The sequence below is a fragment of the Humulus lupulus genome, chromosome 7 (genome assembly GCF_963169125.1).
Source record: "Humulus lupulus chromosome 7, drHumLupu1.1, whole genome shotgun sequence".
Classification (NCBI taxonomy): Eukaryota; Viridiplantae; Streptophyta; class Magnoliopsida; order Rosales; family Cannabaceae; genus Humulus; species Humulus lupulus.
The window spans coordinates 121,727,564-121,743,083 of NC_084799.1; the positions used below are offsets into that span (position 1 = coordinate 121,727,564).

Sequence of the window (15,520 nt, forward strand, 5' to 3'; positions counted from 1 at the left end):
CATTTTTTTTATTTTTTTATTTAACTAAGATCAATCTTCCAGAAAATAAGGTATTTGTCTTTTTAAGGAAAAGATGACAACCATATTTCAAAATTTAAATTTAAAGTTCAAAATTCAAATTGATGATCATCATTATCATCATCTTTTAAAATTGGGATATTTGCGGCATAAGTACCCAATGTTTGAGTTTTGTACGCGGCATAGACCCAATGTTTATTTTTAGTGGAAAAAGTACCCAAAGTCAGAAAAACTGTAATTCCATCAGTCTCCTCCGTTAGGTTTCCATTTGTGATGACTGGACCAACACGTGTCACTTCGTGATTGGTCCAACTCAATAATATTTTTAAAATAATTATGATTTGGACCAATAAAAACGTGACACGTGTCTGCCTAACGGAGGAGACTGACGGAATTACAGTTTTACTGACTTTGGGTACTTTTGCCACTAAAAATAAACATTGGGTCTATGCCGCGTACAAAACCCAAACATTGGGTACTTATGCCGCAATTATCCCTTTAAAATTCAATAAATTAAAAACTATTTTTGACTTACCAATTTTATTTTCTCTCACTCAAATAAAATAATTAATTTCAAAAAATAATTTATTTATTATAAATATGAATTTTGAATTATATAATTAAATTAATAAACATATTTTTTAAAATTTAATAATTAATTTCAAATTAATTATTTAATCTCAATTATCATATAATTGTATACTTGACCCAAAGAATAAAATTCTTCTCAAATTTTCAAATTACAATTTTACCCTTGTATCAACTCTTACATTCACTACTACAAAATTGACATGGGACGATGGTTTTAAACCGTCGTATGGACTCTCATACGTCAGTTCTAATACCGTTGTCCCATGCAATGTCATGCCATGTAAAGCATAAAACGACAGTTGAAATAAAAGTGCCATCTCCTGTCGTACATGAGATGATGGGTCCTATACAAACGTTGTCTCTTGTGGTACATGAGACGACAATTTCTGTGCAAGCGTCATCTACTGTAATAAATGAGACGACAGTTCCTACTAAAGCGTCATTTTCCTGCAGTACATGAGATGACAATTTATGTGCAAGCATCGTCCCTTGCAATACATAAGACGACAAGTTCATGGAGACCGACGTCCCATGTAGAATATGAGAATTTTTTCATTTCTCTATTTTCAACCACTATATTCATTCATAATTTCCTGTGTAATTACAACATAGTTCAGACATAATCAATAGGCAGACAAAATCAATAGAACTCAGTATGTTCCAAATCTAAAATTACAATATCAAAATATACACTTGGAATAACTATGTAAGTACTAACTAAATACTACAATTAGTATATTTTTTAATTCTGATTTCAAAAGTTACTCTAACTATGACTCATCCGCTCCAGAAGCTTGGCTGCCCATTCATTTCGAGTTTCATTAATTTCACCAAGTGTATATGTATTCTTTCCACCACACTACAAAACACAAAATAAAAACTAAGTCAGAAATTAAAAACTAAGCTTGATTATTGTTATCTTGCCAAATTTTAAAACAGCAGTCAGACTCATCATCTCTTCCATCAGTGGGGACTCCTTAGTCAATTGAGAAGAAGAAGAAGAATTGGGCAGGAGTGAACCAGTCAAAGAACCATTACTTAATCCGGTGACATAAAGAGAAGTGGGTCCCGAACCATTGCAGGTTTCAGCCTGCATAGCCAAGTTTTGTTGGCTGGCTGAGACTTTCCGGACAGAGAATTTGGAGTTCAATTCTTCAATGCGAGATGTAAATTCATCCATCCTTTCGTTTAGAGTAGAAATTTGTTCAGAAAGTTGAGTTATAATTCCCTGAGACCAAAAATTAAAAAAAATATTGATGGATGAAAAGCAAAGCCACACAGCCTACATTCATGTTTCATTCCATTATCATTAGGAAGTCAACCCACTTTTGAACTTTAATATTTGATATACATTATATGGATTATTCTTTTCATAGTAAGTTAAGAGTCAATTCACATGCTTTCCTATGCCCACTACACAATTCAGTTTCTTGTTAACCTAAATAAAAAAAAATTCTTAAGAACTCTATGATTGTTTATTTCCCTTTTCATTTTCTGAATAAACAACATAATTTATCACTCTGATTATATAGAGGCAAAAACCATTTACCTGGTTTGAAAGTGGTGCAGGTGAATCTGGGGCCCTTCCATCAAACCTTCTGTGGTTAACAGCCAGTTTAGTTAGCTTGGCCATAGTCTTGTCTCTCTGATTTGAATATGATTGTGACACACCTCTGCCAAAACAGAGACACACAGTGAGGGATAAATCACCACCCCACATTTTCAGTAATTTCACAAATTATTGAATTACACTGCTAAAAGCCCTTAATTTTTTAAGAACTTCATGTGTAAATAACACTTTAGTTAAGACATTACATAACAATTCAGTCTAATAGAACAATCATTTGGATCAAACAGAGCTAATAATAGTGTCTCCAACCAGGGGATGTACCCATAAAAACTGTTGCAAGCTCTCACTAACTGAAATGGTTATAGATTTGGATTCTTGTACCGAGGTTTTTAAAAAATGACCAGTGCTAGTTTAGTACATATGATAAATGAAACCCTTTTTCTTTGGCTTCTTGGTCATTTATTCAATTTCCACTCTTATTCATATATTTTCTTTTCCATTTCTTATTTTCTCTTAATTTAGATGGAAAATATATCAAATTGTAGAAAAATTGAGAGTACCGGCCGAGATGCTTCATTCTTCTATCTGCTGATGCTCGGGAAAGAGCTTCTATAGGGCTTGCAGCAAAATCATCATCTATGCTGACTTTTGTCTTTAAATCATCTGGCAGTGCCTGTAGATTAAGCATGTTAGTACCACTCACTCATCCAGAAGCTGTAGAGTGCATCGTTGCCAATAAGAGTCATACCATAACATCATTTACAAGTTTCTCCAGCTGAATCTGTTCAATATAAGTACGAGGAACATATGAACCATCCAGGCCCAGCTGCTCTGCAACAAATTTAACGTATAGCTGATCTTTCCCTTGCACCTTCATATCCATTCTAGAAAGTTAGTGCCATGCTTCTTAAAACTCACCTAATAATAAGACTTTGAAATGGATAATTCATTTCTATATTTTCTAGCATAATTGCCTAACAAAACAGTGAACTGCCCAAGCAAGTCCATAAGAGTTATAGAGTAAACACTCTAGTCTCTGGCATAATTCCATGAAAAAAGAAAAAGAAAAAACTAAATAAATAAACTTCCATGTTGGCTAGGATGTATCTTAGGAGAGAGGTCGATATCACATTGGAGTACTCCAGGAAGTCTGAAAATAGCACCTTACGAAGTTTGAAGCACTTGCATTAATATGTCAAAATCATGTGAGAATAATTTCTCTTCCAGAAAAGAAGAGAAAGTGATAATAAGTACCAACAATTATAATTGCCTAATTAACAGTTCTACTTCTACAATGGCCTAAGTACTAAAAGTGTTTTGTTATGCTATCATACAAAGGGAAAGTTAAACAAATGGTAACAAGTACATATATGGCATGCTTCTGAAGTCTAAATTTTTTTGAATCAGAAAGGCATATAATAACGCCAAGTTAAAATGAATAATTTCATCTAAATGTCCAATAATATTCCTCAAGGTAAAATAATATTTAAGGTGCAACTATAAATGAAAGATTTAAAATCAAAATCTGATTGCAAGCACGTGAATGCTAAAACTAGTATAATACCTGAACATATTGATGATTAAGTTGCTCCAATAGAAATTAAGGTGCATACCTTTCATCATCAAAAAATTTGCAAATACTACAATAATACTTTGCCATTGAACAAGAACAAGAAGCAAAAGAAGAATCAAACCAATAGTAGCTCTTCTACAAGAATACACATTGGATTAAGCAGTTCATGTCAATTGTTTAAATCACTCTCCAACCTCTACAAGAATAGATATATATGAGTAAAATAAAAACCTCCTATAAAAAATTATGAAAATAATCACATGTAACCCTCAATAAAAAGGGTTAAAAGAATGAAGGCATAAATATTTTTTAGTATCAATTGAATCAGGCTACAAAATTTGGAATGAAACACAGATATATGAGTTCTCTGCAACCCCAAGATGAGTTTGGACCCAAGACTCTAATCCTGAAAAGGAAAGAACAAGAAAAAAGAAAAAATAAACAAATTTAGCCATAAAATAAATCTTTAAACAGCGAAGCTATTAAAGATTAGCTAACATTCTTCACAGAAAACTGCCAGAATAATAAATCTCCAAGTTCTAAGCAAATCACACAATCTCGTTTGCTTTCCATTTTAATTTGCTGTCTAGCACAAAACAAGTCTAGTAGTGCGGTTGAGGAACATAAATCCATTCCAATGAAATGATTTAAATAGGAGAACATACACATATATTGTTATTATTATTATTATTATTTATTTTATTGTTGTCCAGGGTTGTTATTGGAAAATATATTTTCAACAATTATAAAGTAAATTACCATTGACACATCAAGTACTAAGAAAATTTTAAGGTCTCTTCAAACAACATAAATGTGTGGGGAGAAAAAATATATAAGCTTCTTAAGCTAAAAACATTAATTTAATAGTAAATATCCTAACAATGTAATACATGGTATTGAATTTCAATTATCCAACATAAATTGAAAGTATCCACACTAACCAACAAACAATTTCAACAAAATACTGGTCAGTTTACAAATAAAGTTGAATGACAGTAATAGTGAACTAAACAATTTAATACAATTATGCCACAAGTATCAGAGAAAGGAATTTCACAAATGACATTGTACCTATAAATTATAGGCTATAAATGCAATATATGTTTGCTCTCATCAAATATAAATATATGTTAAATCATTGCAAACACTAGAAGAAAGCAGGTTGTACCTCGTGATAAGATGACAAGTCCCAAATACATTGATCTACAAAGAAATGTAAATGATATCATTCCCCTGCAAGTGTAAGCAAAGCATTAAGATTAGCAAAATATAATTTTACATGGAGAAAATATACATGCTCTCTTTTACAAGTTTACCTTATTGAAATGTGATCTCAACTATACAAGATGATACATGATTACATCCTGATCCCTAAACTTTAGAATCATTAAAATTGATTTGACGTCCAAATATTCGCAGACCAAGATAATATCACAGTTTCAATCAAGCTTAATATAGAACGACACATCTTACGAACTAAAGGTACAACATTTCGAAAGTTTGGGGAATAATTAAATGATATTTTCAAAATGTAGAGACTAATGATGTGCCATTTCTGTTAAGTTTTTTAAAGGAAATCCATGTTAAAGATTAAGACTTTTTGAAAGTTATGGTATGTCGTTGAATTTAAAATTCTGAACCAACTCAACTTTTTACAAATGCTTAGGGACTAATAAAAAGATTAATATAAATGAGTTTTAAAACAACATGCTCACCATATGACTCCCCATCCAAATCCATTGCAACAAGGACAAATTTTAGCAAACTTCTCAGCATCACTGGAGTTGACTCTTCAAGATATTAAATCATCATAGATATATGTCATATGTATTTGAATATCAAACACAAGTGTAGAATTGGTAATCAATAGGTTACTTGCTAAAGATGAGTGGTGGTACATACCATATGCTGAAAGCAAGCTGTTCATCACACCTGCAATTAACCAAATCAAACATTTACAACTATAAATCTCCATCCAAAAAGATGTGATAATAAGTATAAAAACTAATAAAGGAGTTTTGCCACAAAAATAATAAGATAAAAAAGTACCTATAAAGAGAATAACGTAACGGAGAATACGGACTGTTGTCATTTCTTGCAGAACCCAAATTAAAGCAAGGAAAATGATAAATCCTGATAGAGTCAACCAGTAAGCATCAGAAAATGGTAAACCAATCAAGGTATCCCATGCTGATTTTTCATTTAAACAGTCACTCCAATCAAGGACTCCTGTCAAAAGAAGTATAGATAAACCAATCATTGCAGCCACAACACTTGGTATGCCGATAGTTTCTCTGCAAGAATACCAGATAAACTTTGTGAATCAGAAACCAACATGGATTTAAATAGTCAATTAGTGCATTGCTTATGATAGTAAAATATGCTCAGCACAATTAAGGTGGAGAATAAAAAAAGAAAAAAAAAACCAATGGTAAGAAGTGAAAAACTATAGCGTACAGAAGATATAAAACATATTGAGATATTTCTGTCACCGAGTGTACTTGTAAGAATTCTAAGCTAAAACCAAATATTCAAATTGATGGTATCATGACATAATCATGTAATGAACAGATTAAAATTAGTTAAGCAAAAGCCATAGGACATACCCAAAGACCCATAAGGATACCGCAAGAAGCATTGTACCAACCATAATCCATTGATTTTTCGTAACAGCACCCATGCTTTCCAGTTTCTTGGCAGCCATAGCAAGGGCTTCAGGAGTGTCCTTGGTTTCTGGAGGATAAATTATGTATAAAACTAGTGGTGAAACTAGAAGCGAAACAATGGCAGGTACACTGGCAACCTTGAACCAAGTCATCCAAATGTTTGGAATTACCACCCCAACTTTCTCAGCCAATTTAATGCCTAACAAATTTTGAGCCGCAGCGGTGAAGAAAAGACCACTAGAGCTACCAGCAGCCTATCAAAAATCAGAACAACATCAATAAATGTAACACAACTATCAGATAACCCCTGCTTAGTATAGTTCAATATCTAAAATCATATGCTAATAACAGATGAACCACCAGCTTTTAACAGATCTGTGGCTCCTTACATGAGCGGATTCATTCACATTATAATCAATCATACAGTGAATTGTTGTACAATTAGTACATATATTTTATCAATATAGCAGGTCCTCCAGCTGAATTCTGTAATATTTGACAGAGAAAAGAACACTAGCAAAACGTTAGACAAGTGCCCATAAGGAATCCAATCCTAACCTAATGAAAGAAAATCATGAGGCTAACCCACTTGAATTACCCCAATACCTCTTTACTTTATACAGATTTAGTTAATCAATCTATCTAATATATGAAATAGCAATCTTACATTTTTAGCAATACAGAGCACCACAAATAGAGCAACAATTAAACAACCAGCAGCAATTCTCGCAGTGAGGAGATTTGTTGATGCGAGTATCAAAGTCATTCCCCAGAATGATGAGCCAAGATCTAAGTATGTAAAATTTCGTATAAAGCATGAAGCCATGGAAACACATCATTCTAATTTACAAGAATTGTAAAACCAATATCAAAAGAAATAAAAAATTCTACTGACTTTACAAAGACCTCATTTTCAGTTTTACTACAATTGAACTTGGTGTATGCAATTTGAAAGTATAATCAGTAATAAGAAATTCTTAAGGGTAGTTCAGTGCCAGAAACCAAGTGCAAGGCCAACATGTATAAATGACGCACGTAAGAAACACCTTGAATACATAAAGAACTGAGAAAAAAAAAGGTCTATTGAAGTGAAGCTTTTTTTGTTCAGATTGAAAAAAAAAAATCAATTGAACTAAGGAATGCAAAGACAAAGGAAATACATTCATGAATATTCTATCAAAGAAAAGCATGCAATGTTTCATTTCCACTTAACAAACTTGAAAGTAGGGCGTGGACCATAGAAAAAATAGTTGCTAGGGAAAAAAGTGTATTACATCCTGCAGGTAATATCAACCAGTATACACCACCACGCGTTTGAGTAGTACTGTTCTCCAGAGCTACAACATGCACAACAAAAATGTTAATGTCATTAGAGCTGCCAAATTGAATATGAAGTTTGCCAAAGCTATCAACAAGACTATTAAAAGTTCAGACCATCTTGGCTTTTACCAAAATCGTCTCATGTTTATTTCCTTTCAGCTATTAGGTCTCAAATCTCAATAATCTATCTTTTATTCATCACAAACCACTAATAAATAGAGGAAAGCACACGGAAAAGGAAGAGGCGGAAAACATAAAATCAAGAAATAATAGGATTCATATGCCTAACAGATGATCCTTCTAAGTCTGGTCCTAATCATATTAGTATCTATTTAAGAAATTAGGTAAATAAATACAGCTGTAAAATAAACACAGCTGTTTACTACAGCCCAGCAGTCCTTCAACATTTTTTGTTATGAATACGGCCCAGTAGTCCTTCAACATTTTCTGTTTACCACTCTTCATTATTATTAATTTTTCCTTTTCTAGGTAGCTAGGTTAGATGTATCTACATTAGCCTACAAACTTGATAGTCATTTTAAAGTGGATCGGTCAAATCAACTAGTTGAAATCTAACTCAACCCAATGAATCTTTGCAGCCATCTCATTGTCAATTTTCACTAGCCTCTATCATTTGGTTTGGCTTGATGCTTATCATTTTGATCCATGCTTCCCTTGTTAAAAAATCGTACACTCTACTCAAATGTACCTCAGACCCTAATGACCCAATAGATCTTTTGAAAGTAGCTATTACAAGTTTCCCTTTCTTTCTATTTTCTACTTCCGTACCATAAGTTTGACCAAGTAAATTTCATTGTGTTAAAACCAATGTCAAAAGAAATACAGAGCGCAACAAACAAAATTACTTCTAATAAATAATTTTCACATACAACCGTGTTTCTCTATATGTCTCAGTGTCTCGCCATTTTGACCAACATCTCCCCCTTTCTTACACTCCAAACAGATATATGACAGTTGCTAATCACAAGATGTCTCGATCATCCCACTACTATACTACTAGTCTCTAGCACATTAATTCTATCATCAAAATGTCTGCATTCCATTTAAGCAAAGCAAAACTTGTATGTTTTATCTTTGTAGGTGTTTATGATAAGTAGAAAGCAATGTTCCTATAATTTATTTTTCATAAAATTTGGTGAATACATTCCTAAATTAATAGAAAGAGTCTGCGAAAGAACAATTACACAAAAGAGCAAACCTATAAGGCATATTCAAGATTTAGAGTACACCCATACATACAGTCTTACTTATTAAACCAAGCAGGTTCTAAATGACTAGCCCTTGTACCAATAGTAGCTCTTCTACTATACAGGACAGCTTCTATATTTTTATAAACAAATCAAGGTAAGATTTAACAAAACAAAACTCTACAAAGAGACCCAAAGTTTAAAAAGTTCAAGATCACAAAAAGAAAGAAATGGGAAACTCGTCTTTAATTTAAAAGCACATGTACATGGTGAAACAAAGGAAATACTACTCTCAGATTTTTGAGAAAAAAATGTACGAAGAATAAAAAAAAATTACCTCATAAACAATTGGAGGTCTGCCTAGTTTACCCCAGGGTGGCCTGGTTCTTGCGTCGGCGGGGGGGGGGGGGGGGGGGGGGGGGGGGGTGGCCCGGTTCTTGCGTCGACGGGGGGGTCACCTGGTTCTTGCATCGGCGAGGTCGCCTGGTTCTTGCCGAGGCTGAGTGTGAAAGAGAGCAGCTCGACGTTATGGAGAGAGACGAGAGCTGAGTTCTTGCAGAGGCTGAGTGAGAGAACGAATCGAGAGGGCTGAGAGTGAGAGAGAATTGATCGAGCGGGTGAGCTAGTGAGTGTGAGAGAAAAACGATTGAGGCTATTTTGAGTGAGTTTCAGAGAAGCCAACTGGTAGAATTAAAAGATTAGGGATTTTTCTTGTTTTGTTAAATTTCATTTGGGGCTATTTTTGATGATTGAGGGTTATTTTGAGTGAGTCTCTTATTGTTTTGTTTTATTAATTTCGTGTATATGACTCATTACTTTCAAAAAAAATATTATATCACATATTAAACATGCAAACATTTTTTTTCTTTTTTAAGGAATAATCTTTTTTTTACAAGTGGATTAAATTTTTTTTATATAAATTATTTTTAGTTTAAAAAAATAAGAAACATATGCATGAGTAATATATCTTAATATTAGACATATGCATGATTTTATTTGATTTAAGTTTCAAGTATTATTAATATAATATAATTAATTAAAAGTATAATATTATATATAAAAATTTAACAACTAATTAAAGTATTAATAGATATGTCTAGACAATATTTTTTTATAAATATTAAAATATATATATGATCCAATAATATTAAATATATCAATACCCTTTTAAAAAAAGGCTTATTATGATTTTTTTCCGGACTATTACGACTACCAAATCGTGCCTCCTGAATTTTTTGGCCTGTTAAAAATTCTCCCTAAACTATTCATGTTATTGAAATGAGGGACTTCCGTCCAATTTTACTAACAGAATAGTGATATGGCGACCCTGAAGTGCTGATGTAGATTGCTACTTGTATAATTTAAAAAATAGATAGGCTTTTACCCCCCAAACTATTACAGTTACCAAATTATGCCCATCGAATTCTAAAATTTAAAATTAAAACAATATTTTGAATATTTAAAAGAAAATATTAAAAACATTAAACTAAAAAATCATTTTTTTTTAAATTAAATCATACAAAATAAAAACTTAAAGCGATATAGGCAACACCAAAGTTGAATGTCGCAAGGGACCCGCATAAGCCCAGTCTGTCGACGATGTCACTACCCTCATTCTGACGCATGCCCAACACCCAAGCCAATTTTTTGTCACCATCAATTTTTTTTAATTTTAATGATTTTTTCAATTTTTTTAATATTCAAAGGATTGTTTAATTGTAAATTTTTAAAAATCAGGGGGCACAATTTAGTAATGGTAATAGTTCGGGGGCAAGAATACTATTTATTATTTATATTATAAATGAAGCATTGACGTGGCAATACCACATCGGCCACCAAACTACCACATCACCATTCCATTAGCAAAATTGGAAGGAAGTCTCACATTTCAGTAACGTGAATAATTAAGGGGGAATTTTTAACCAGTTCAAAAATTCGGGGGGCACGATTTGGATCGGTAATAGTTCGGGGGAAAAAATCTCAATAAGCCTTAAATAATAATAATAATAAGACGACGTACATAAGACAACAGTCTAAGTAGAACTGTCTAATTGTGTTAAAAATAAACACGTGACGACATTCTTCTAAGAACTGTTGTCTAATGTAAGTTTTGTTGTGCATGGCATGACGGTTCTAGAGAGTCAGTCGTCATCTGTTTATTTTTAACATAAGAAGACAGGTCTATTAAAATCGTTGTCTCATGTGTGTCATCTAAGTACAGTTTTGTAGTAGTGATTGATATGGTGTTGATAGAGCCACCCTAGGGACCTATGGACCCATAATATCAAGCTCCAATAAATATTAGATTATTAATCAAAGCTCTTTGATTAAATAATCACATTTATTAATCTCATGATACTATAAGAAAAATCACTTTCAATAAGACCAAAAAAGTGTTATCAAATAAATACCATAATACTTTTTGATGTGTTAAGGAAAGCGGTGTTATCGTAGGTCGGAGCACTTTGCATAACACTTATTCTTAGTTATAGAGAAGTATTAGTGTATAATTTACGATAACACTTTTATTGTATTATTTTACTTAATTGATAAGTTTTTTCTTATGCTATTTACAATCGTTTATATAGCAGATTTTACAACTTATAAGGTAGTGTTATAGCATTCTCTATAATAACACATTTTTTGTATTATATATAATATGTTGCATAACAAAATTTTATACTCATAACTATATTATTAGACTTTTTTCATTATTGGAAGAAGTTATAAAAGTGTTAACAAATGTAGTATAAAAAAGATAATATAAATAAATTTGTATTAATGTATTGAACATAATTACAATGTTTTGTCTAGCTTAAGCGCTTGAAATCATATTACAAGATAAATTCTATAAATTTAGAACTCCATAATCTACAAAGATAGAAAAAAAAACATTATTTGATTTTAAAGACTTCAACTATAAATGTTGCTTATTTTTTGCTTCAAAAAAAGACAATCTCATTATACATGCACATCACAAAAAAAAAAATTTAGTTATTAGCAAAGCAAAAAGTAAATTGTTCTATTAGAAGCAAATACATATATATGAATTGAATTGGACTAGTAGAACTAGAACTTAGTTGTCAGTGATAAGTATGGGGCACGATTTGGAACCACATACCATGCATATTATACAGAGCAATGTATACAATTATTTATCAGACTACCACACTCCTAAAGTAATATGAATGTTACTTATATATGCCTAGCAATCAAGTCATTTGTAGAAAACTGAAAGTATTATGATGCAAAAAAAATTAAGAAATCATTACAACTCCCAACTTAATTTCCATAAAACTAACAAATATCTAATTATTATTAAACTATATCATTAAACCAGAAACACACTTGATGCACATTTTAAACTAGAAACAAAGAGGTATGAGATTCATAGCCCGACAACATAGAAGAAAAAAAAGCATATCTAATTATTATTCAACTATATCATTATGCCATGTAGTACACACACATATGTATATATATACACACTATTTAGCATACCACCAAGACCAAAAAGGTGAAAAAGGTTGTTTTCTTTTTGCATTAGAGAGTTTCTCAGGAAATTTTCTCTCCTTTGCTCTATTTCCTCAAATGCAAAACTCTACATATTATCTATATATATATATATATATATGAACAAAAATGCTTATTATGTGTAAAAAAAAATAGAAAGAAGACTACAACTTGAGATAATAGATAACCCCAAAAAAATAAAATACAAACTCAAGAAACTTTATTCAAAATGTAAACTTGGTTGAATGGAGAAAAAAAAAGTGTTATTTTGAACAAAGTACTAAAAAAAATAAACCTGGTTTCCAAAGAAAGTCAGCATATTGGAAGAAAAAAAAACAAATCAAATCTCATACAAATAATCAAATGTGTATGTATGTGTGCAATTGCATGCGTTCCCTTGTATATAAAATGATCAAGGAAATATATTTATATATATAAATTATTTGATAAGTTCTCACCATTTGAAGGGTCAACGAGCACAAAGAAGGTGGCTGCAACTACAAAATAGTAAAGAATAAGCATCAATCCCTTAAAATAGTTTGATGACCCTTCTTGCAAAATAAAGACAACAATTGTATTACAACCAATAATGGATTATACATATTTAAAGTAATGATATTTCACCCAAAAGCATCAATCCCTTAATTACTGGAGTCTGTCATCCAATTCAGAATTATTGAATAAATAATCAAGTACAAGAACCATTGTGCTGTTGGGATTTTATGGCCTAATTAAAACTCAAATTCTTTGTAATCTCATTTTATTATCAATTAGAGAATAGAAATCATTTTTTGACTTGGTCAATCACTTTTCTCACATGTTTTATTTTCATGATTATTTAAATAATATAAACTTCTATTGAATCCCGAGCCTATAGCTAATCTTATTTATAGTAATGTAATCACAGTGGAATATAAATATGATTATATGTTCAAAATAAGTTAGTCCTAAGATTAGTCAATGCACAAGATTTACACTGACTTTCCAATCTATGATATAATCTACTTACACATTACAATGTTATGTTCTTTCCAGAACATTAGCGAAGTAGATAAGATCGGATGTATTTGTTACATCAGACAGGACCGATATTGACAGTTGATAAGATAAGTAAACATACCGTTATTATCTATTCTAGTCATATCATATAGTTGACCATAGGTCAATTTAATCTCAATTCTAAGTGGTTAGTATTCTAACTGATTGTATTATTTGAGTTCTTTGACTTGTTCGTTACCAGCTTACCCTATAGACTAGCCCATACTTACATCTTGGGAACTCGATAGTATAATTGAGTGGGAGTGTTAATCATAGATATGAACATCTATAGCTTTTGATGAAGAAGTGAAACAATGGTTTCCTTTTAGTTTGGTTCAAAGTGTTAAATGATAGAGATCTCATTTCAGCAATTAAATTAGTTTACTGAAATATCATTTACATGGAACTAAGTGTTTTAAGGATAAAATACAATCAGGGGTAAAACGGTAATTTAGTCCTATCTCATTGTAGACCGTCTATAAAGGATTGAGTGACAATTATGGTTGTAACAATGGATAATTAATAGTGTATCTATATTTATTATAAAACGTTCTATGAATTCAAGAGTGCAATTCCGAGTCTATAGTGGAGTCACGAGGAATTAATAAGTTAGTAAATTTATTTGTTAGATTTATGATAACTTATTGGAGCTTGATTTCATAGGCCCATGGTCCCCATTGTTGGATAAAATCATCTAGATAGTCTCAATTAATTGATTTAATTATCAATTAGAATTATCAAAGTTGACCGGGTAAATTTTGGATAGTTTCACAGAGTTGTGTAATTTTGAGAAGAAAATAAAAATTATAGCAGATTTATTAATTAAGATAAATTGGTATCCAAATTAATAAATTAGTTTAAATCAAGGTTCAAATTATAAATAACTAATTTGATAAAGGATTCAAATAATTATTTAATTAATTAAATCAATAGGAAATAATATAGGCCTTGATTTTAAGTCCAATGGGTTTATAAACACATGAGAAATTTCACGGGCCTAAAGCCCATGATAATTTCGACCTAGGGCTTTAAAATGGCTATTATTTTATTGATTTTTTAATTAAATTAAATGACCTAATTGAGTCTATAAAAGGAGTGCTTAGAGAGAAGTCAAAATATAAGTTTAATCACTGGTTTTCTAATAGTTTTAGATTCTCTCTAATCACAAGTCATTTTCTAAGCCTCTTTATTAATTTCTCTTCTTCTCTCTATATCTATCTCATGTGTTGAGAATTTCCCACACTAGTCTAGGTGATTCTAAGGTTACATTGGAAGACTGTGAAGAAATTAGAAGAACGGTTCAGTTTCTTGATAATACACTGCGACATAGAGGATACAAGAGTTAGAGAAACTGAAGGAAGGACTCTTTAATTCCGCTGCGTATACTGTAAGTATTCTATTCTTTGTTTCTCTTTGAATTCAATTTTAGAAACATGTTTTAGGCAATCTCGTATTAATATGTTTAATATTAGATATACATGAAAATAAATAAAGATCCTGTATAAGTTTCTCAACATGTGCAACCTACAAACCTACGATAGCTCACATCAACTTGCATTCCTCTACTATTTTTTTCATTTATTGCTCCATTATTAAAGAAAAGCCTAACCTGAACAACCAAAAGTACCATTTTCATTTCTACACTGAAGAGACCATATAGTTTGAAAAATAATGCAAACACTCTATACAATTCAATATCAAAGGTCTGATAACCATGTAATTGAAAACAAAGAGATTTAAAAGTACACATTAATCTGGATTAGGTAATAAGCCTATTATTTAAATAATTTATGACTACCAATATAAGTCAATAAATTTTAAAGAATCTTCACATAATGTTCTAATAGTTTCATACATCTAAAGTCATTATTGATCTACATTCTCTTTGACAATTGCAAAGAGTGGGTCATGGAGGAATTAAAAATAAAAATAAAAAAAGTAAAGTTGTGACTAAATGAGGTCATGTATCAATTAGTCTATTTTTATTTTTAAAACCTCACTGATTGCCAAATGCTAAAAATTC

The 15,520-nt window shown here is 31.3% G+C and overlaps 1 protein-coding gene, 1 long non-coding RNA gene and 1 pseudogene across 4 annotated transcripts; all 3 read right to left on the minus strand.

Annotated features, from left to right (window-relative positions):
- Positions 1-1,141: 1,141 nt before the first annotated feature.
- LOC133788595 (inorganic pyrophosphatase TTM2-like) lies at positions 1,142-4,174 on the minus strand. Of its 2 annotated transcripts, XM_062226126.1 has the most exons (5): positions 3,793-4,174; positions 2,928-3,050; positions 2,740-2,852; positions 2,159-2,282; positions 1,142-1,837 (listed from the first exon to the last, which is right to left on the minus strand). In XM_062226126.1, exons 2-5 carry the CDS (start codon positions 2,928-2,930, stop codon positions 1,502-1,504), a joined length of 576 nt encoding a protein of 191 aa, XP_062082110.1. In that variant the 5' UTR covers positions 2,931-3,050; positions 3,793-4,174; the 3' UTR covers positions 1,142-1,501. The 2 variants fall into 2 exon arrangements, with proteins under 2 accessions (XP_062082110.1, XP_062082109.1); XM_062226125.1 differs by lacking the exon at positions 3,793-4,174 and having other exon boundaries at positions 2,928-3,110.
- On the minus strand, positions 4,082-6,840 carry LOC133792134 (dicarboxylate transporter 2.1, chloroplastic-like; annotated as a pseudogene).
- Positions 6,841-7,103: 263 nt separating this feature from the next.
- LOC133788596 (uncharacterized) lies at positions 7,104-9,367 on the minus strand. Of its 2 annotated transcripts, XR_009873291.1 has the most exons (3): positions 9,284-9,367; positions 7,693-7,755; positions 7,104-7,207 (listed from the first exon to the last, which is right to left on the minus strand). It is a non-coding gene; the product is annotated as an uncharacterized LOC133788596 (long non-coding RNA). The 2 variants fall into 2 exon arrangements; XR_009873290.1 differs by lacking the exon at positions 7,104-7,207 and having other exon boundaries at positions 7,483-7,755.
- Between the last annotated feature and the right edge of the window lie 6,153 nt (positions 9,368-15,520).

Excerpts from the sequence above, each read along its gene's own strand:
- LOC133788595 (XM_062226125.1), bottom strand. The coding sequence starts at position 3,062 with ATGGATATGAAGGTGCAAGGGAAAGATCAGCTATACGTTAAATTTGTT. Across the intron at positions 2,283-2,739 it reads AGAATGAAGCATCTCGGCCG|AGGTGTGTCACAATCATATT; the intron begins GTACTCTCAATT and ends CTGTTTTGGCAG. Across the intron at positions 1,838-2,158 it reads CTGCACCACTTTCAAACCAG|GGAATTATAACTCAACTTTC; the intron begins GTAAATGGTTTT and ends TTTTGGTCTCAG.